At 43.1% G+C, this 20,932-nt stretch overlaps 1 protein-coding gene across 11 annotated transcripts in view; it reads right to left on the bottom strand.

The window, feature by feature from the left end:
• LOC137518648 (MARVEL domain-containing protein 3-like) overlaps positions 1 to 20,932 on the bottom strand; it is a 162,781-nt gene that overhangs the window by 18,682 nt on the left and 123,167 nt on the right. For all 11 annotated transcript variants that reach the window (XM_068236774.1, XM_068236773.1, XM_068236771.1 and 8 more), the window contains one exon: positions 15,429 to 15,595. In XM_068236774.1, the coding sequence (XP_068092875.1) occupies positions 15,429 to 15,595 (167 nt within the window). The remainder of the gene's footprint in view (positions 1 to 15,428; positions 15,596 to 20,932) is intronic.

A 20,932-nucleotide genomic window follows, 5' to 3' on the forward strand; every position in this document is an offset into this window, starting at 1 on the left:
GTATGTCTCTCCTTCTACTGGCAGTCAGCAAGCTTGCAGTCATCCATAAATTTACAAACCATATGTTAAAATCCTCCCCCCCCCCCCCCCCCCGGTGACATTTTTTAATATTCGACAAGATGGATGGCATAAACCCACCGCTTATGGCAACAGGTACTGTGGAAATGTAAGGGGCTTTGATTGACAGGGCCATTACCTGCTTATCATTCCTGTGACCAGAAGTGATGAGGATGTTATACATCAGCGGACAAGGAAAATTGTTGGACAGGACACCGCACAGCTGCAAGAAGGAGAAAAAGACCTAGAAAGTAAAGATGGGGATGGCTGGGCAAAACCGGGAGCTTTCCCAGGACAACAAAGTTTTCTACAGATGCAACTAGTGATGCTCGGATACCCCTTTTCAAAATCCGGATCCGACTCGGATCCGGATACACCGATATCCGATCCGGGTTGGATATCCGAGTTCAAAATTTTCTGATCCGAATGCAAATCGGATATCCAACCACAGTATCCGGGCTATCCGGGCAAATTCGGATATCCGGATAGAAAAAACGGAAGTGGCCTTTAAAATTGCTTTAAAAACGGTATATGAGGCATGTAACATCATTATTTTGTAAAGGGGAACACTAATTGATGATGTGGGGACTTAAAATCCCCCCCCCCCCCCCAAAAAAAAATAGCTGTAAATTAACATCAGGCCTAGGTTCCAGACAGCAGTCGTGCAGCCCACATTGTGTCCAAAGTCCAACCGCACAACTGGGACATGACAGTTTTCACCCCAGACACCTCCAAAAAATTACGCAGCAATTGTGTTTTGGGTTAAATATAGGTGGTATCAGTGGCCTGTGGCACCCTGGCGGTGGGAGCTGCACAGGCAGCAGGATCAGGGCAATGCAGCAGCAGCAGCAGGTGTAACGTGTGCCAGGAGCATGCTGGATGTGGCTCGTGCCAAGTGCCAGTCAGACAGCAGAGGAGAAGACACTAGTGCACACTAACTGTCACACTGGCACTGCTCACAGCACAGCAGTTCTGTAGAAAGCTAACACAGTAGTACTACTACTACTCTAACAACTACTAGCACTGACTGCAGTACTACAGTACTAACTAAACAATAGAAGAATCTAGCTAAACAATAGAACAGGTGTGACTAGATTACAGAGATACAGGACAGGTATAGCAGTAAAGCTGGGCCTGCTAACTACAAAATAGTACAATAATCTATCTAACACAGAAGTAGTACAGTAGAGTAGGACAGGTGAGAGCACAGGTAACTAGAGACTAGAGCACAGAGCAGGGCAGGCTGCCTTGCCTAGGCACAGGGCCTAGCTGCTGGTTGCCGTAGTACCAGTGACAGTCTCCCTCCCTAGTCCCTAATCACACAAACTAAACTGCCTAAAATACAATCTATCTACAATACAAAGCAATACAGGTGAATATCAAGTGTTGGAGTGTAAAAACGCTAGGTGTATTGAACAATAAATGCACTTGCACAGACAAAAAGCACTGGAGCAATCTCTCAGTACAGTCAGTCAGTAAGTCGCAAGCAGGACGAGTGAGGCAAGATGGCGCCCGCTATTTATAGAGGGGGCTTGGCCAGGCTCCCCCTCTGTGATTGGCTGCAGTCAGAGGGCTGGGAGCCCTCTGATTCGCTTGTGAGGACTCGAGGTGACATCTGACGTGACGCTATCCGAGCGGATGACGCTATCCGAGCTCGGATAGCTAGGATATCTCCGGATAGCTGATTGCTATCCGAGTGCGCTCGGATAGCACAGCCCGGATAGCTAATACTATTCGAGCTCGAATAGTGAAAAAAGAGCTAGGATATCCGAGTATTTCGGATATCCGAGCTCGGATGAGCATCACTGGATGCAACATCAAGACACTTTAAGACAAACTATTCAGCATGGAAGCAGAGCAAAGGGCACCGTGTAAGTAGGGGTAATCAAACTGAACTACTATAAATGACAATCACAGAGATCAATGGCAACACACACTTATTCAACTCAGAAGTGCTCTACAGATTCAGGAGCAACAAATCACATGACAAGTGACAAATTTCTTCACAGAGCTCTTAGATGAAGCCATCTAAGAAACAGACTAGCTTGCATATCATGACATATTTTAGTTGAAAAACAAACAAACACATCCATCCATCAAGTTCAACCAGTTCAATAAATAAAGGAAAAAAAAATTGGTTAATTTCTGTCCTGCATCCTCCCATATCCCAGCTGATCCAGGGGAAGACAAAAAAGATTTACAAGGCTTGGCTAATTAACCTTTAAAAAAAAAAAAAGGAAAACTCCAGATGGAAAATGCATTTCGGTTGAAGGAATAGGATGCAGAATGCTTAGGTCTCTTTCAGACGGGAGGCTGAACTGCGTACTTGTTGAGTATCTGCTGCCCACAAGCGCTATTCAGATGCAATTAAATTGCAACCGCATGGCAGTGTTTGCAACACTATGGGTTTGATTCACTAAGACAAATACTATGCCTTATCAAAGTTAGCACACCTTATCAGAGTAGCATAGCGAGCGATACGAACCCGCAGGGGCTCAGGGCAGGACGAGTGGAGCTCTCGTCATTGCCAATTAACAGGCATAAGTTCGCTATGCTACTCTGATAAGAAATGTTAACTTTGGTAAGGCGTGTTAATTTTGATAAGGCGTGCTATGTTTCTTAGTGAATCAAGCCCTATGTGTGCAAATGCTTGACATGGCAGAGAACCACACACAACAGGTTATGTTTGAGCATGTCTGAAGACGAGCACAGATGTGACTCCATAAGGGGCCACCTGTCCACCGCTGGTACCAAGCACGAACAATCGCCTGGCCGGTGCAAGAGAGAAGCTAACAGGTGGGTAATTTATCAGTTGACCATATGAAAAAAGCCATTATACAGTGGGATGCGAAAGTTTGGGCAACGTTGAAGTTTATTGGATATACAGAAAGTGTGCAATAATTGTTTAAACAAAATTAGGCAGGTACATAAATGTGGGCACCACAAAAAGAAATGAAATCAATATTTAGTAGATCCTCCTTTTGCAGAAATTACAGCCTCTAAACGCTTCCTGTAGGTTCCAATGATAGTCTGGATTCTGGTTGAAGGTATTTTGGACCATTCTTCTTTACAAAACATCTCTAGTTCATTCAGGTTTGATGGCTTCCGAGCATGGACAGCTCTCTTTAACTCACACCACAGATTTTCAATAATATTCAGGTCTGGGGACTGAGATGGCCATTCCAGAACATTGTACTTGTTCCTCTGCATGAATGCCTTAGTGGATTTTGAGCAGTGTTTAGGGTCATTGTCTTGTTGAAAGATCCAGCCCCGGCACAGCTTCAACTTTGTCACTGATTCCTGGACATTGGTCTCCAGAAGCTGCTGATACTGAGTGGAATCCATGCGTCCCTCAACTTTGACAAAATTCCCAGTCCATGCACTGGCCACACAGCCCCACTGCATGATGGAACCACCACCATATTTTACTGTAGGTAGCAGGTGTTTTTCTTGAAATGCTGTGTTGTTTTTCCTCCATGCATAACAACCCTTGTTATGCCCAAATAACTCAATTGTAGTTTCATTAGTCCACAGCACCTTATTCCAAAATGAAGCTGGCTTGTCCAAATGTGCTTTAGCATACCTCAAGCGGCTCTGTTTGTGCTGTGGGCGGCAAAAAGGCTTCCTCTTCATACAGCATCTCCTTGTGTAAAGTGCGTCGAAATGGTTGAATGATGCACAGTGACTCCATCTGCAGCAAAATGATGTTGTAGATCTTTGATGCTGGTCTGTGGGTTGACTGACTGTACTCACCATTCATTTCTTCTGCTTATCCGAAGATTTTTCTTGGTCTGCCACTGCGAGCTTTAACTTGAACTGAACCTGTGGTCTTCCATTTCCTCAATATGTTCCTAACTGTGGAAACAGGCAGCTGAAATCTCAGACTCAGCTTTTTGTATCCTTCCCCTAAACCATGATGGTGAACAATCTTTGTTTTCAGGTCATTTGAGAGTTTTTTTGAGACCCCTATGTTGCTAGAGAAATTTAAAAGAGGAGGGAAACTTACAATTGACCCCCTTAAATACTCTTTCTCCTAATTGGATTCACCTGTGTATGTAGGTCAGGGGTCACTGGGCTTACTAAGCCAATTTGAGTTCCAATAATTAGTTCTAAAGGTTTTGGAATCAATAAAACGACAACAGTGCCCACATTTGTGCACCTGCCTAGTTTTATGTAAACAATTATTGCACACTTTCTGTAAATCCAATAAATGTAATTTCACTTCTCAAATATCACTGTGTGTGTCTCCTATATGATATATTTAACTGACAATTTTTATTGTAACAACCAATGATTTATACAGGAAAATCATGACTACTAACAACATTGCCCAAACTTTCGCATCCCACTGTATGTCACAATGCTGATGGACACAGTCTGGCAATGTTAGAAATGGATGTGCTGTATGCTCCCAAACTAAAGCTATGTATACATGCTAGATTGGATAGAATTCTGCAGAAGCAGCCATCCAGGACCATCTTAGCCAAGAATCTAGCAAGCATATACAGTGGTGTGAAAAACTATTTGCCCCCTTTCTGATTTCTTATTCTTTTGCATGTTTGTCACACTTAAATGTTTCTGCTCATCAAAAACCGTTAACTATTAGTCAAAGATAACATAATTGAACACAAAATGCAGTTTTAAATGATGGTTTTTATTATTTAGTGAGAAAAAAACCTCAAAACCTACATGGCCCTGTGTGAAAAAGAAATTGCCCCCTGAACCTAATAACTGGTTGGGCCACCCTTAGCAGCAATAACTGCAATCAAGCATTTGCGATAACTTGCAACAAGTCTTTTACAGCGCTCTGGAGTAATTTTGGCCCACTCATCTTTGCAGAATTGTTGTAATTCAGCTTTATTTGAGAGTTTTCTAGCATGAACTGCCTTTTTAAGGTCATGCCACAACATCTCAATAGGATTCAGGTCAGGACTTTGACTAGGCCTCTCCAAAGTCTTCATTTTGTTTTTCTTCAGCCATTCAGAGGTGAATTTGCTGGTGTATTTTGGGTCATTGTCCTGCTGCAGCACCCAAGATCGCTTCAGCTTGAGTTGACGAACAGATGGCCGGACATTCTCCTTCAGGATTTTTTGGCAGACAGTAGAATTCATGGGTCCATCTATCACAGCATGCCTTCCAGGTCCGGAAGCAGCAAAACAACCCCAGACCATCACACTACCACCACCATATTTTACTGTTGGTATGATGTTCTTCTGCTGAAATGCTGTGTTACTTCTACGCCAGATGTAACGGGACACGCACTTTCCAAAACGTTCAACTTTTGTCTCGTCGGTCCACAAGGCATTTTCCCAAAAGTCTTGGCAATCATTGAGATGTTTTTTTAGCAAAATTGAGACGAGCCTTAATGTTCTTTTTGCTTAAAAGTGGTTTGCGCCTTGGATATCTTCCATGCAGGCCGTGGTGGAGTCGTGAACACTGACCTTAATTGAGGCAAGTGAGGCCTGCAGTTCTTTAGATGTTGCCCTGAGGTCTTTTGTGGCCTCTCGGATGAGTTTTCTCTGCGCTCTTGGGGTAATTTTGGTCGGCCGGCCACTCCTGGGAAGGTTCATCACTGTTCCATGCGTTTGCCATTTGTGGATAATGGCTCTCACTGTGGTTTGCTGGAGTCCCAAAGCTTTAGAAATGGCTTTATAACCTTTACCAGACTGATAGATCTCAATTACAGTACTTTTGTTCTCATTTGTTCCTGAATTTCTTTGGATCTTGGCATGATGTCTAGCTTTTGAGGTGCTTTTGGTCTACTTCTCTGTGTCAGATAGCTCCTATTTAAGTGATTTCTTGATTGAAACATGTGTGGCAGTAATCAGGCCTGGGGGTGACTACAGAAATTGAACTCAGGTGTGATAAACCAGTTATTTTTTTAACAAGGGGGGCAATCACTTTTTCACACAGGGCCATGTAGATTTGGATTTTTTTTTTCTCACTAAATAATAAAAACCATCATTTAAAACTGCATTTTGTGTTCAATTATGTTATCTTTGACTAATAGTTAACGGTTTTTGATGAGCAGAAACATTTAAGTGTGACAAACATGCAAAAGAATAAGAAATCAGGAAGGGGGCAAATAGTTTTTCACACCACTGTAGGTGTAACTTGAGGTTGTTTAAAGATCCGACACGCTGAATTTTTTAAGGGACGTCGCAGTATTCCCCTCCTTATCCCACCTGCTAAAAGCCATCCAATGTTCACTATGCAGACGTCCCTTCTCTCTTGTATGCCTTAGGGCTTGCTCACATTATAAGAGCTTTTCTAAGCACTTGTGATTTTAAAAGCTCTTGCTAATGTTATCCGATGCGAGTGTTCACACTGGAGCGATGCGATTTTGTAAAAAATCCCCTATAGGATTGCATTAGCAAAAGCTTTTAAAATCTCTGGTGTTTAAAAAAGCTCTCGTAGTGTGAATCAGCTCTTACTGTAGTATACCAGAGCAACCCTTCTGTACAGCTCTCATTACCTGTAGTCTCACCCACAGGATGGCGTTCAATCCTGATAGGAAACAAAAATAATGTGTGTGTGTATTCCAAGGTGATTGGAGAATAAGTGGTAGCCGCAGCTAGAGCAAATAATCAGCCATGTCAACTGGACACAGTAATGGGCTGTATTATGGGTCTCATGTAAATCTCCAGAACAAATAGCTGGAGTTGGTACCTAATTATGCACCACAGGGAAGCAGACTCCAGCAAGCCCAGACACCAAACCATGGCCTTCACAGACAAGGAAAATCCACCAGTTCCACTTTCCTACAAAGCAAAAACAACCTGCAAAAGGTGAACCTACATGTTGGGAAGGAAACAAATGAAGAAAAATAAAAAATCTCCTTACTAAGAAATCTATAATAAATAAGTGCTAATAACTTATGTTTTTATGTTGACTTTAAAGGAAACCGGAGACAAAACACAGTTAAAAACATTCATACTTATCTGGCACTTCCTTAACCACCCTGGCGTTCTATTAAGATCGCCAGGGCGGCTGCGGGAGGGTTTTTTTAAATTAAAAAAAAACTATTTCATGCAGCCAACTGAAAGTTGGCTGCATGAAAGCCCACTAGAGGGCGCTCCGGAGGCGTTCTTCCGATCGCCTCCGGCGCCCAGAATAAACAAGGAAGGCCGCAATGAGCGGCCTTCCTTGTTTTGCTTAGATCGTCGCCATAGCGACGAGCGGAGTGACGTCATGGACGTCAGCCGACGTCCTGACGTCAGCCGCCTCCGATCCAGCAACTTTTTGTTCCGGCTACGCTGGGCTCAGGCGGCTGGGGGGACCCTCTTTCGCCGCTGCTCGCGGCGAATCGCCGCAGAGCGGCGGCGATCGGGCAGCACACGCGGCTGGCAAAGTGCCGGCTGCGTGTGCTGCTCTTTATTTGAACAAAATCGGCCCAGCAGGGCCTGAGCGGCAGCCATCGGCAGTGATGGACGAGCTGAGCTCGTCCATACCGCTAAGATGGTTAAGCCCCTTTTACGCTGTGGGCTGTCAGGCTGCATCGCCATCTTCCTGGGATGCTCTGATCCCCCGTTGGAAGACACGCTCCAACTGGGGCAACTGAGCAAAGAGACAGGATCAGCAATGGAGGCTCAGAATTTTCCAAGGAAAGGGGAGCCCACGTCCTAAAAGGGGAGGAAGGAAACTCCAGCATGAATGCTTTTAACAGTTTAGTCTCTGGTACACTTTAAAGAGACACTGTAACAAAAAAAACGTCCCCTGGGGGGTACTCACCTCGGGAGGGGGAAGCCTCAGGATCCGTATGAGGCTTCCCCAGTCCTCCTCTGTCCCACGGGGGTCTCGCTGCAGCCCTTCAAAAGCCGGCACGATAAATTTGACAGCCTGTTCAACATTTACCTTTCCAGGCTCCAGCGGGGGCGCTGTTTCGGCTCTTCTGATAGAGATAGGCGGAAATAGCCAATCTCCGCCGGGTCCGCTCTACTGCGCAGGAGCCTTGCGTCTGCGCAGTAGAGCGGCCCGACGGAGACCGGCTATTTCCGCCTATGTCCGTGGGAAGAGCGGATACTGCGCCTGCGCTGAAGCCACGTAGGTAAATATTTACATCGCCGCCGCTCCATGAGCATTTTCGCTGCCACCATGGAACCGAGGACGACGGGGAAGCCTCAATAGGATCCGGAGGCTTCCCCCACCTGAGGTGAGTACCCCCCAGGGGATGTTTTTTCATTACAGATTTTCTTTAAGAAGGCAAATTAATATTTAGCATTCTTTTTTCTTTTTCTTCTTTTTTTTTTTTTTCTAGATCAAGGCAAATATTAGGTTCCTTTTAGCCCCTTACAAAATCCATGACTTAAGGCAGAACGCTCTGGTCCACGTGCCGGTGATTGACAGCGCCGCTCGCGCAGGCGCAGTACAGGCCGACTTGACGTCATCGCCGGGGACCGGGACGGAGCAGCGGCGAACGGCTGTGTGCAGAGCTGCGGTGAGGGACATGCTGGGAGCTTGGGGCTGGAGGAAGCCCCGGGTAAGTAGCACTTATTTTATTATTTTAGCTTCATAACTCCTTTAAAATGGGAAATGCAAAAAAAAAAAAAAAAAAAAAAAAAAAATGGGAAATGCTAAGGGCTCTTTCACATTAGGGCAAATTTTCTGCGTTTCAACGCAAAGGGTAAAGTTTGCGTTACCCAAGGTGAAATGAAAGTCCATAGACTTTCATTTTAGCTTTCACATTTAACGCAGCCTTTTTGTGCGTTGCGTTCCACTGCACCCAGGCGCAGTTTTTCGGCCGACGCTAGCTTTATGCGTTACAATGTTAGTCAATGTAAAACGCACACTATGCGCGTTTTTAATCCGTTAACGCAGGCAATCAGTCCCAGAATGCAACAGAGGAACAATGTAGAACGTTGAAAACTAAAAGAAAAAAAAATTACCTGCGTTTTTCTATGTGCTGTAACGCATTGAAAACGGATTAAAAACGCACACTCACTGCAGTGCAACCCATATCAAAACGCATTAAAACGCATACAACAAAACGTATGCTTTGAGCGTTCTCCAACGCAAGCTCTGATGTGAAAGAGCCCTAAGAAGGATTTTCTCTTTTTTTACTGTAGAAAAATCACTAAAATCAAAACGTGGACAGTGCAATACAAATGTAATGTAGGTAGAGCAAGTATATATATATATTCTGCAACAGTATGGCTGATGGCTCCTCTTTAAACAGGTTCTCTGTGAGACTCCTACTTCACAAGTGCTGCCCATAAAGCCATACTATTCCATGCCTTGCACTGATGGAGACAAAAAGGTAGGAGGAGAAACCTAGAGCCTGATATAGTGCAGTATTTACTGTAAATGGATGGTGCTGCAAGAAAGCTTGAAAGGAGTAACGTCTGGTACACACGATGAGATTTTCTAGCAGATTTTTTCTAGCCAGATTGATTATTTCCAAAATGTCCCATCGGATTTCCGATTGATTTTACATTCACTTCTATGGAAAATTGATCAGAAAATCAATCAGAAATCAGATCAGACATGTTGAAAATAACTAATCTAGCAGTAAATCTGCCAGAAAATCTCTTTGTGTGTACTAGGCATTATACTCGCAAAGGTGGGTTACCGCAAAAGGTAACCACTATACAGGGAGTGCAGAATTATTAGGCAAATGAGTATTTTGACCACATCATCCTCTTTATGCATGTTGTCTTACTCCAAGCTGTATAGGCTCGAAAGCCTACTACCAATTAAGCATATTAGGTGATGTGCATCTCTGTAATGAGAAGGGGTGTGGTCTAAAGACATCAACACCCTATATCAGGTGTGCATAATTATTAGGCAACTTCCTTTCCTTTGGCAAAATGGGTCAAAAGAAGGACTTGACAGGCTCAGAAAAGTCAAAAATAGTGAGCTATCTTGCAGAGGGATGCAGCACTCTTAAAACTGCAAAGCTTCTGAAGCGTGATCATCGAACAATCAAGCATTTCATTCAAAATAGTCAACAGGGTCGCAAGAAGCGTGTGGAAAAACCAAGACGCAAAATAACTGCCCATGAACTTAGAAAAGTCAAGTGTGCAGCTGCCAAGATGCCACTTGCCACCAGTTTGACCATATTTCAGAGCTGCAACATCACTGGAGTGCCCAAAAGCACAAGGTGTGCAATACTCAGAGACATGGCCAAGGTAAGAAAGGCTGAAAGACGACCACCACTGAACAAGACACACAAGCTGAAACGTCAAGACTGGGCCAAGAAATATCTCAAGACTGATTTTTCTAAGGTTTTATGGACTGATGAAATGAGAGTGAGTCTTGATGGGCCAGATGGATGGGCCCGTGGCTGGATTGGTAAAGGGCAGAGAGCTCCAGTCCGACTCAGACGCCAGCAAGATGGAGGTGGAGTACTGGTTTGGGCTGGTACCATCAAAGATGAGCTTGTGGGGCCTTTTCGGGTTGAGGATGGAGTCAAGCTCAACTCTCAGTCCTGCTGCCAGTTTCTGGAAGACACCTTCTTCAAGCAGTGGTACAGGAAGAAGTCTGCATCCTTCAAGAAAAACATGATTTTCATGCGGGACAATGCTCCATCACACGCGTCCAAGTACTCCACAGCGTGGCTGGCAAGAACGGGTATACAAGAAGAAAAACTAATGACATGGCCTCCTTGATCACCTGATCTGAACCCCATTGAGAACCTGTGGTCCATCATAAAATGTGAGATTTACAAGGAGGGAAAACAGTACATCTCTCTGAACAGTGTCTGGGAGGCTGTGGTTGCTGCTGCATGCAATGTTGATGGTGAACAGATCAAAACACTGACAGAATCCATGGATGACAGGCTTTTAAGTGTCCTTGCAAAGAAAGGTGGCTATATTGGTCACTGATTTATTTTTGTTTTGTTTTTGAATGTCAGAAATGTATATTTGTGAATGTTGAGATGTTATATATTGGTTTCACTGGTAAAAATATATAATTGAAATGGGTATATATTTCTTTTTGTTAAGTTGCCTAATAATTATGCACAGTAATAGTCACCTGCACACACAGATATCCCCCTAAAATAGCTAAAACTAAAAACTACTTTCAAAAATATTCAGCTTTGATATTAATGAGTTTTTTGGGTTCATTGAGAACATGGTTGTTGTTCAATAATAAAATTATTCCTCAAAAATACAACTTGCCTAATAATTCTGCACTCCCTGTATAGGCAGGTGGTGGGATAATAGACTTGACCTCTCTCAGGTTAAGCAATTGCTCTCTGTAGTATAGGTAGAAAGGGCAGCACCCCTCCACCAAGGGTGGGTATCAATAGGTATCAATGAACAAAAACAAAGGCGCCAACAGAGAATAAAATACATGATGAAGTTTAGCCGACTCAAGCAGCTGCTGCCTATCAGTTTGTTGTAGGTCTCTGTAAAATGAATAGCCCATAGGCAAACTGCATACTAGCATTTATGGATATGTGCTTGGCTTTTCAGGGAAATAACGGAATGATTTGCATATTTGCACACGGAGCAGAGGTGATGCATTATGGGAGTTCCTTTTAACTCACATAAGCATAAATAATTGCAAATATCCTTGTTTTAAGACGGAAAATTTTATTTTATATGTAAAGTACAAGCATTGATTGAACCTTTTGTAATGAATGACGCAGAACCTGTTAACTCTCATGGAAACAAATTACACTAAAGAAATGAATGATCAAGGTAAATTACCAAAAAGCTGGAAACACAGAAAAGCACTCGAAGAACTGCTTTAGATCGGTACAGTTACAAAACCTGGCATTGCAACAGTAGTGGGTTTTTTATGCAAACATTTTACTTTTAAAAAGGTACAGATCCAGCACAGATCTCTGAAGACTGGTGCTCTGCACTTGCAATCAAGTCCACTCAAAAACCAAACATACTGATATGAGGTCGGTATGTTTTCGAAGAGCAAAAACAGCTGGACTTACAGTATAGTCTGACATCTCGGCAAAGTCCTTAAAACTTGGGACTGTTAAAGGAGATTGGACTATCAGTTTAAGCATTTTTTTTGGCCTGGAGTGATACTTAAAACATGAGGTATGTATTCAACAGGTAGTAAAACCTGTTCTGTAAGTAAAACCTTCCAGAGCAGTCAACTCACAGAAAATGAAAGGGAAACAAAGAGAAATATCAAAATATTACTGTCTGCTTTACGCAGGCTTATGGTATTATGACACAGAACAACAAGCATTCTGGGTATATTTTACAGCACATTCTGCAAGGTTGACATGGTTTACAGCAAGTATGCTAAAAATAAAAAATAAAAAGTTACGGCAGTTGCGCTGAAGTTGAAAGGCAATATTTAATGATAGTGAGTCCCAAACTGGATTGAGTAATGATGAAATGTATTTTTCTACTAAAGAGGCGGTACTCTTTAAGCATTTAAAGCACTGGGGATGAAGTGGCCAAAGTTAGAAATACAGTAAAGCATGCATTTTCCCAACACTAACATATTTGTCTGCTTATATTTGTCATTTAGGCTACTTACACACCAGGACGTTGCGTTTAGGGGACGTTATAGGGCACATAACGTGCCCCTGACGCAACGCCTAGTGGTGTTGGAGCAGGACGCTACCGCGTTACAAGCAGCTCTTGGTGTGCCTGCTCTGTTGGAGGCACTGCGGAGACCACGTGAGCGGAGCTCTCCGCATCACGTGGTCCCGCCAGCCAATCCGCGGCCGCTCCAGGATGTAAACACTGCAAGTGCAGTGAATAATAAGTAGCTAGGTGCCTGGCTACATAGCGGCCTCTCCCCGCCTCCTCTCCGCCCATAAAATGAAAAAAGTAAAAAACCCTACTGAGCAATGAGCATGTGCAAACAGTCTAATGCGGCTTAGCCGCGTGTAAAGTACTGCATGCAGTACGTTATGTAGACGTGCTGCGTTACAATGTAACGCAACGTGGGCACTGCGAACAGCCCATTGATTTTTAATTGCTGTGCGTTGGGGTGCATTACAGGCTGCTCTAACGTGCGCCTGTAACGTCCCACTGTGAAAGCAGCCTCAGAGAATAAAGCCTCTCACTTATAATCACTACTAAAGTTTCTTCAAGTACTGACAAAATGGTCTGAATACAATAAGATATTTCAGTATTTTTCTCCCAATAAATTTGCATTTATTGCTGAACACCTGTTTTTACTTTACAATTAGGGGGTATTGGGTGTTCACTGATGAGCACAGCATTAAGTGAAATATGTTTAAAGTGAGGCATGTACATACCAAAGAGTGAAGTGGTCCAAATACTTTGAGTGCAATTTCATATGAGTCCCCTGGCTATCCCCATTGTAATATGTCATTACAGGGGGAAAACAAAGAGGAGAAAAGTAGTGTCATTGTTCTAAAATTGGGAAATTAGCTAGGGAAATGTGTGAGGTCTTATTAAAGTAATAAGATAAAATGTGTTACCAATTATTTGTACAATGGCCTGGAGTCAGCTCTCTCCAGTGAATTATCTATGGTATTTTCCAATATTAGGCAAAACATGGTCTAATATGGGGCACATTTACAACACTAGTTTAATTACTTCAGGATGAGAATGAACACTAGAGTCCCAAACCGACCCACGCCCACAGGACAGAAAATCCATATTTCAGAACACTTGTGAACAACCAGGCTTATTGATAGTCATAGATAGTTATTGTCCACTCCACCATAGATAAAACTGGGTATGCAATTATACTATAGTCTACATTTGCTGCCCAGGTTTTTGTCATATTTTTTGTGTAGGTGTTTATGCCTTTGTTTGCCGTCATTAAATGAGGCAAAGTCAGTCAGATGGCTAGAGGGTCAGTGTCCAACTACAGAAACTGTGTCTGCGCTGTATTCTGTTTTATGGTAGCAGCTGGTAGAACAGGTTTTGGTGTGTATTGAATAAAGGCCAGATACACATTGCACTACAGACATGAGCAAGCTTAGTCTAGGAACTCCCCCATGCCATAATTGATTAACATAGCAGTGTTACAATATGCACAGTAATAACAAGACAATGTGACGGCCTTATCTACCTAAATGACAGAACAGGAAACATTATGGACCACTCCTATGACAGACTAGTTAAACAAAGATTGCAGTTACTACATAGAGATATGCTTCCTGGTTGTGCGGAGCTTAGCTACACACTCTGCCCGGATGCCACACAGTAGTTCGACCACTAGAAATGTCTGGGTAGTGCCATTTGGGTTCCTGGCAACTGTGGAAATCAATAAATGTCACAAGTTGTATTTTACATACAATTAAATGACTGATTGATAATAAAGGGGTGTGGGTTGTGGGTGTACCGAGACATCTAGGGGTGATGGAAATGTGGTACTTCACCATCCCCATAGCTAAAATATTAATCTCTTAGTAGATGGCAACCAAACTGCCAAAAGCTACATATGTTTTCAATTGTGTGGTTGTTCACTGTCAGTCCTGTCCACCACTGGCCTCAAGTGAGCATGTGGAAAACTCCATGTTGTACTATACAGCAACCAAGTTACAGTCAATCTCTGGCCGGGGAGGATTTGATGCAGTAACTGTGTGGTTAAGCGGTCTAGGAAAACTACCCCGTACACTGGGAATCTGCAGAGCTTGGAAGGGGACAGGTATTAGCAGTAATTGTATCACCTTCTAGTGCCTCCTGTTGTAATGTAGCAGTGTCCGTATTTATGTTTTCCCACCTATATGCCACTTTAAGCTAAATTAAATATGGAGATACTGCACCTAATCTGTGGGCAGAGAAGGACCCACACTGGTGCATATTTATCAAAATTAGTGCAAGGAGTATTGGAGCACGAAATGGAGAATTTGCCCAGAGTGACCAATCAGAATGCTGTATCCCATGTGTACAGCATGATGTGACTATTCCCCTCCGTTGCGATCCTGTTTCTATAGTATAACCAATGCAACCCCCCCCCCCCCCCCCCCCCCCCCATGTAAAGCTAGCCTTTGGGGCAAGTTAGGTAAGGAAGGGGTAAATGCAATTTGTATTTATTATTTTGTGTCAGTGTTTTCCTGTGTTTAGTGCATTTAAGGAGTAAGGCACATGTGTATTTATTTAACACTGTTAAAGGCAAGGCTTAATACAGAGGGCTTTGTTATAATGACAGCATTTAAAGAGTTAAACTAGAGCAATAAGAACAATTCTATTCATCTGAGGTCAGGCTGGAGTCCATCACCTTAAAAAAATGGTGTACGTTTTGTTCATATGCAAATCCTATGCAAATATCAGGTTTTTAAATGGCCGCTGACAGTGAAGTGACCATACCAATATGAACACTGTAGAGCAGTAGCTGAAGTGATGCAGAATTGTATGGAAATCAGATGTTACTACTGCAAGAGGAAACATTAATGGTTCAGCATAAGCCTTGAACATGAATAACACATCTGGCAATGGCAGTGATCAGTTAGAATAAATCAGATAATATACCTCTTCGTGAACAAAGGTTGGAGCACTTTTGTGAGAAGGTCTGATGCCCTGAAGCACTCCTGTGATTGGGAGAGCTGTACGGTGGATGGGATGCTTTACTATATCTTGACTGATTGTCTGAGGCAGCTCTGGAGTGGTGGTATTGTATTGGTGCTTGTGAGGACAGCCTGCATACAAAACAAAACAAACATTCTCTCATAAGAGCTGAAGTCTAGGCTTTGATTTATAGTAGAACTGTTACTGTTACAGCAAGTAGCTATCATTCATTATGGACTTTTCTTCTTCCATTTATAATCTGCTAAATACATGATTATTTTTTATTAGGCTAGTGTAACGATTGTGGAATTCTCTCCGTGATCAGTGCACAAGGCGTGCGCTGACACTGCGGAAATCCTCCACAAGCGTATAATTTGCGGGAACCCAGCAAAAGGTGCAATGTAGAGGGAAATTCCTGTCGGCAGGTGGAGCTGTGGAGTGCAGAGGAACAGCTCCTCTGCCCTGCCACACACGCCAGACAGGAATTGTACGAAGGGAAGAAACGCAGGGCAAGATAGCCCTGAAAGAGGGAGATCAAAGCGACAGAGGGTATGTGTGTCCACCAAATTAGTCGCCACCCTGCGACGATGAACACACAACCATGAAGACAAAGTGAGAAGGCAATCGCCAGAGATGGCGATTGCTAACAGCTACACAAGACCGAATATGCACAGATGAGGAATGTATGTATGCCCACCAATCTAGCCGCCACCTGCGACGGCAGACACACAACAAAGGAAACCGAGTGAGAACGCAATCGCCTGAGAAGCGATTGCGAATGAGATTGAGCCAAGGGACAGATTGTATGTGGGTGCACCAAACTAGTCGCCAACCCGCGACGGTGCATACACAACAGCAGATATGAAGTAGGAACGCAATCGCGAGAGAGGCGATTGCCAGAGGTGACACAAGGCTACAGCTAGGCAGAGCACGAGAGTAGCAAAGGCTCAGCAAATTATACAATGAGAAGGAAAATAACAAACGCTAGCTAAACGCGAACACCGCAACATTGCACGGTCTCTGCGTGATAAGCACAACAGAGACAAGCATGCCTAACTAACCATGGACAGACAAACATGAAACAGAGGACACGAGCGCTTGCTTAACGGTTACCTCGCCGAGCCTCCAGCAAGCGTTCGTAGCAGACAAGACAGATACACGAAAACAGGAATAAGCGAGAGATAGGATCCACAGCACTAGTGCAAGAGGCTAGTGCGATCCAGGAAGACAGAACAGAAGGATCCACAGCACTAGCGCAAGAGGCTAGTGCGATCCAAGTACAGCAAGAGAGTAGCAGACCAGAAGGATCCACAGCACTAGCGCAAGAGGCTAGTACGATCCAGGAAGACAGAGCAGAAGGATCCACAGCACTAGCGCAAGAGGCTAGTGCGATCCAAGTAAGACAGAACAGAACAGATGAGATCGAGATCAGACGGATCCACAGCACTAGCGCAAGGCGAGTGCGATCCTGGCAAGACAGAACAGATAAGATAGCTGGTAGCAACCGCTGGTCCAGCTATACTCCAAGTACAAAGATCAGAACGACTTCCTGTCGACCACCGCTGGGACAGGTCAATCGCAACAGACAAACAAAACAGATATGCAATCCTAACTGCACTAGGGAATCTGCCTAGTGCAGTTCCAGGAATTACTCTAGGCTAATCTTCAAACAATGAGCAAGGCTGACACTCCAGGCGAGTGTTCCACAGGACTAACTCTTATGACCAGCCAAGGACTCTGGGAAACATAGCTCTTTATACTGCCAGTCATCAAAGGAGGCAGGTAGGAGATTTGCATAACGAGTGTATGCAAATTCCTCAGCAGCAGAACAGACCAGAAACTTGTAATGGAAAGAAAGGTCTCTCTTCCAGAGACCTGCAGCCCACAGACTAGAGAAATGGTCAAACAGCTGTCTGCCAGTGCATCCAGCTGAGCGGATCATTACAGCTAGGTTCACAGTGACCCTTGCGTTCCCTGTAACAGCAGGAACGGGAGGGAATGGCTAAGCAGCACCAAACATTAATTGCACAATGTATCGCATACAGTGAAGCACACAGTAAATAAAAAGTATGCTTCATCGTTACTTTTAACGCGCACATTTAACAGTAATTCAAGAGAATAAGAGGTTGGAACTTCTAAAGCCATTGTTTTTTGTTTGTTTGTTTTTTCTTTTGAGTCAGTTATAGGCTTTGCAAATAACTCACAGGATGAGCATCATCAAACCAAGGGGTGCCATGTTTGCTAGAACATCATAGACATCTGCAAGTTCCCAATGAGGAGGTTCTATTCTTATAAAGATGAGCTATGTGTCAACTTTCTACAGTTATAGATTATATTAATACATAAAGCGGTAATCTGCAACAAAATGATGCAATAGAAATTTGTGAAGTTTCATTGTTTTCACTTTAAACTTCAAATTGAGTGCACAGGAATTTCAAATATCTAGGAATTCTTTTTAGCTTACAACAAATATTGTATGCACTTTCCCTAAGTTAACTTTGGAGCTCTGGTTTTTCGATGTCTCCTCATCACACAAATTCTGTGATGTTTAAGCAAACAAGTGGTGTTATCTATTTGTCATAAATTAGCTGGCATCCCTGTGAGACCTTCCTGATGTTGTAATTAAAGCATCTGATGACATTTATTTATGTTTGCAAAACAATGCATCTCCTTTTAACGTTCATTGTATATAAGCTGCCTGTTCTAACATCTTGTCAGCAGACAGGAATCAAGTCTGAAGAAGGCTTCTTAGCCGAAAGGTAATGTTAATATTATCTAGTGGACTTACAAGGTGACACCAATAGCACTTTGAAGCTCCACAGATGTGTACTGTATCTGCTACCACAAAGCAACAGATTTTAGATGCTACAAGTATATGGGCCCAATTCACATCCAGTAGCTCAACTGAAACTGCTATGTGCAGGCACAATATTACTGGTACTAACGCTAGCAGAGTGCTGAGCATTGCACAGTTAGCACGCTCTTTAATACATGGATAACGCAAGCATTGCCAAGGTAACCTATGTACTATGTACTTTGGGTTATGCTACTTGTGGTACTCTTCTGGTGTTGTACCGGTAATCTTCCCGTGAAATTCCTGCACACAGGAGGTTTACCCGGAGCTACATGAATCAGGCTCTACAGTTTTTGTAGCTGCTGCTGCAACATAGTTATCAGCTTCATTGGATGACATTGACAGAAACTGAGCTAGAGGATTATGAGAGATATGTTGCTGATTTAAACCTGCAGTAATGGTGCCCATAGACATAGTAATAAAATGTATTATTGTTTGATTTTGTTTTATTTATTTGCCAAAAAGCTGAACGTTTTTGTTTGGGGATTTCTATTCCACTGAATCCAATTAGATTTAACCTCAAATAGAAATTAATGAAAAAAAAAAATAAAAAAAAAAAAAAATCAGTTGTAATGGAAATATTTTGATCAAAAAGATGGGATTGCTTTGCGTTTGTTCACTAAAAAAAAAAAAAAAAAAAAAAAAATAAGAGATGAGCATGTTTTATCTGAAGATTAAGGTTGATCAAACCAGAGAGACACATTGCCACCTCTTTGGGCACAGTTATAGTTCCTACAGTGGCTTGCAAAAATATTCGGCCCCCTTGAAGTTTTCCACATTTTGTCACATTACTGCCACAAACATGAATCTGTTTTATTGGAATTCCATGTGAAAGACCAAATCAAAGTGGTGTACATGTGAGAAGTGGAACAAAAATCATACATGATTCCAAACATCTTTTACAAATCAATAACTGCAAAGTGGGGTGTGCGTAATTATTCAGCCCCCTTTGGTCTGAGTGCAGTCAGTTGTCCATAGACATTTTTACACCTGAGGAAGAACCGCGAAGGTTCGTAACATGTAGTGTTTGCTCCATTACCAATACATGCTGTAACTAGCAAAGCCTTTTGTGTGCCGCCTCATCACTGTTGGTTGCCCATAGACATTGCCTGATGAGTGCAAATGACTAAATAGAGTGCACCTGTGTGTGTAATCTAATGTCAGTGCAAATACAGCTGCTCTGTGATGGCCTCAGAGGTTGTCTTAGGCCTAGTGCACACCGGAGCGTTTCCGCTGCGGTTTGCGATCTGCTTGCAGGTGCGGATACGCTAGGGCAATGTATTTCAATGGGCTGGTGCACACCAGAGCGGGAGGCGTTTTGCAGAAACGCATACTCCCAGGCTGCTGCAGATTTTGGATTGCGGATGCGTTTCTGCCTCAATGTTAAGTATAGGAAAGCCGCAAACCGCTCTGAAAAACGTCACTTCAGAGCGGTTTGCCAGGCGTTTTTTGTTACAGTAGCTGTTCAGTAACAGCTTTACTGTAACAATACATGAAATCTACTATACCAAAACCGCTACACAAAACCGCAAAATGCTAGCTGAAACGCTACAGAAAAATAAGAAAAAGCGTTTCAAAATCTGCTAGCATTTTGCGGATCTGCTAGCGGTTTTTGGTGTGCACTAGGCCTAAGAGAATATTGGGAGCAACAACACCATGAAGTCCAAAGAACACACCAGACAGGTCAGGGATAAAGTTATTGAGAAATTTAAAGCAGGCTTAAGGTGCGTACACACATGCGACTATAGTCATTTGAAACGATCGTTCCCCGATCGTTTCAAACGACGATCGTTTAAAAAAAAAAGCAACCAACGATCATTAAGTCTAACGACGGACGAGCTACATCGTTAAAAACGACCAATCTAGCTTGGCGGATTTTTTCCAACGACGATCGTTTGCAAAAGTAGTACATCGTTGGAAACGGTCGTTCGTACTAGGCTTGACATGCGCATTTCGCTATTTCTCCATGAAACTTCTCATTTTTATGCGCAAGCGCAATAGTTGCTTTACGTGATGTAACGTTCGTTCTAACGATCAGAGCGTTACACACAATTAAAAACTAACTTTACTTAGGTCGTTCTTTCATCAATTAAAAGTTCGTTCGTCGTTCACAACGAACGATCGTTGTCGCATGTGTGTACGTTGCATTAGGCTACAAAAAGATTTCCAAAGCCTTGAACATCCCACGGAGCATTGTTCAAGCGAACATTCAGAAATGGAAGGAGTATGGTACAACTGTAAACCTACCAAGACAAGGCCGTCCACCTAAACTCACAGGCCGAACAAGGAGAGCGCTGATCAGAAATGCAGTCAAGAGGCCCATAATAACTCTGGAAGAGATCTACAGCTCAGGTGGGGGAATCTGTCCATAGGAAAACTATTAGTCGTGCACTATACAAAGTTGGCCTTTATGGAAGAGTGGCAATAAGAAAGCCATTGTTAACAGAAAAGCATAAGAAGCCCATTTGCAGTTTGCCACAAGCCATGTGGGGGACGCAGCAAACATGTGGAAGAAGGTGTTCTGGTCAGATGAGGCCAAAATTGAACTTTTTGGCCAAAATGCAAAGCGCTATGTGTGGCGGAAAACTAACACTGCACATCACTCTGAACACAC

This window comes from Hyperolius riggenbachi, chromosome 5 (genome assembly GCF_040937935.1).
Source record: "Hyperolius riggenbachi isolate aHypRig1 chromosome 5, aHypRig1.pri, whole genome shotgun sequence".
NCBI classification, from domain to species: Eukaryota; Metazoa; Chordata; class Amphibia; order Anura; family Hyperoliidae; genus Hyperolius; species Hyperolius riggenbachi.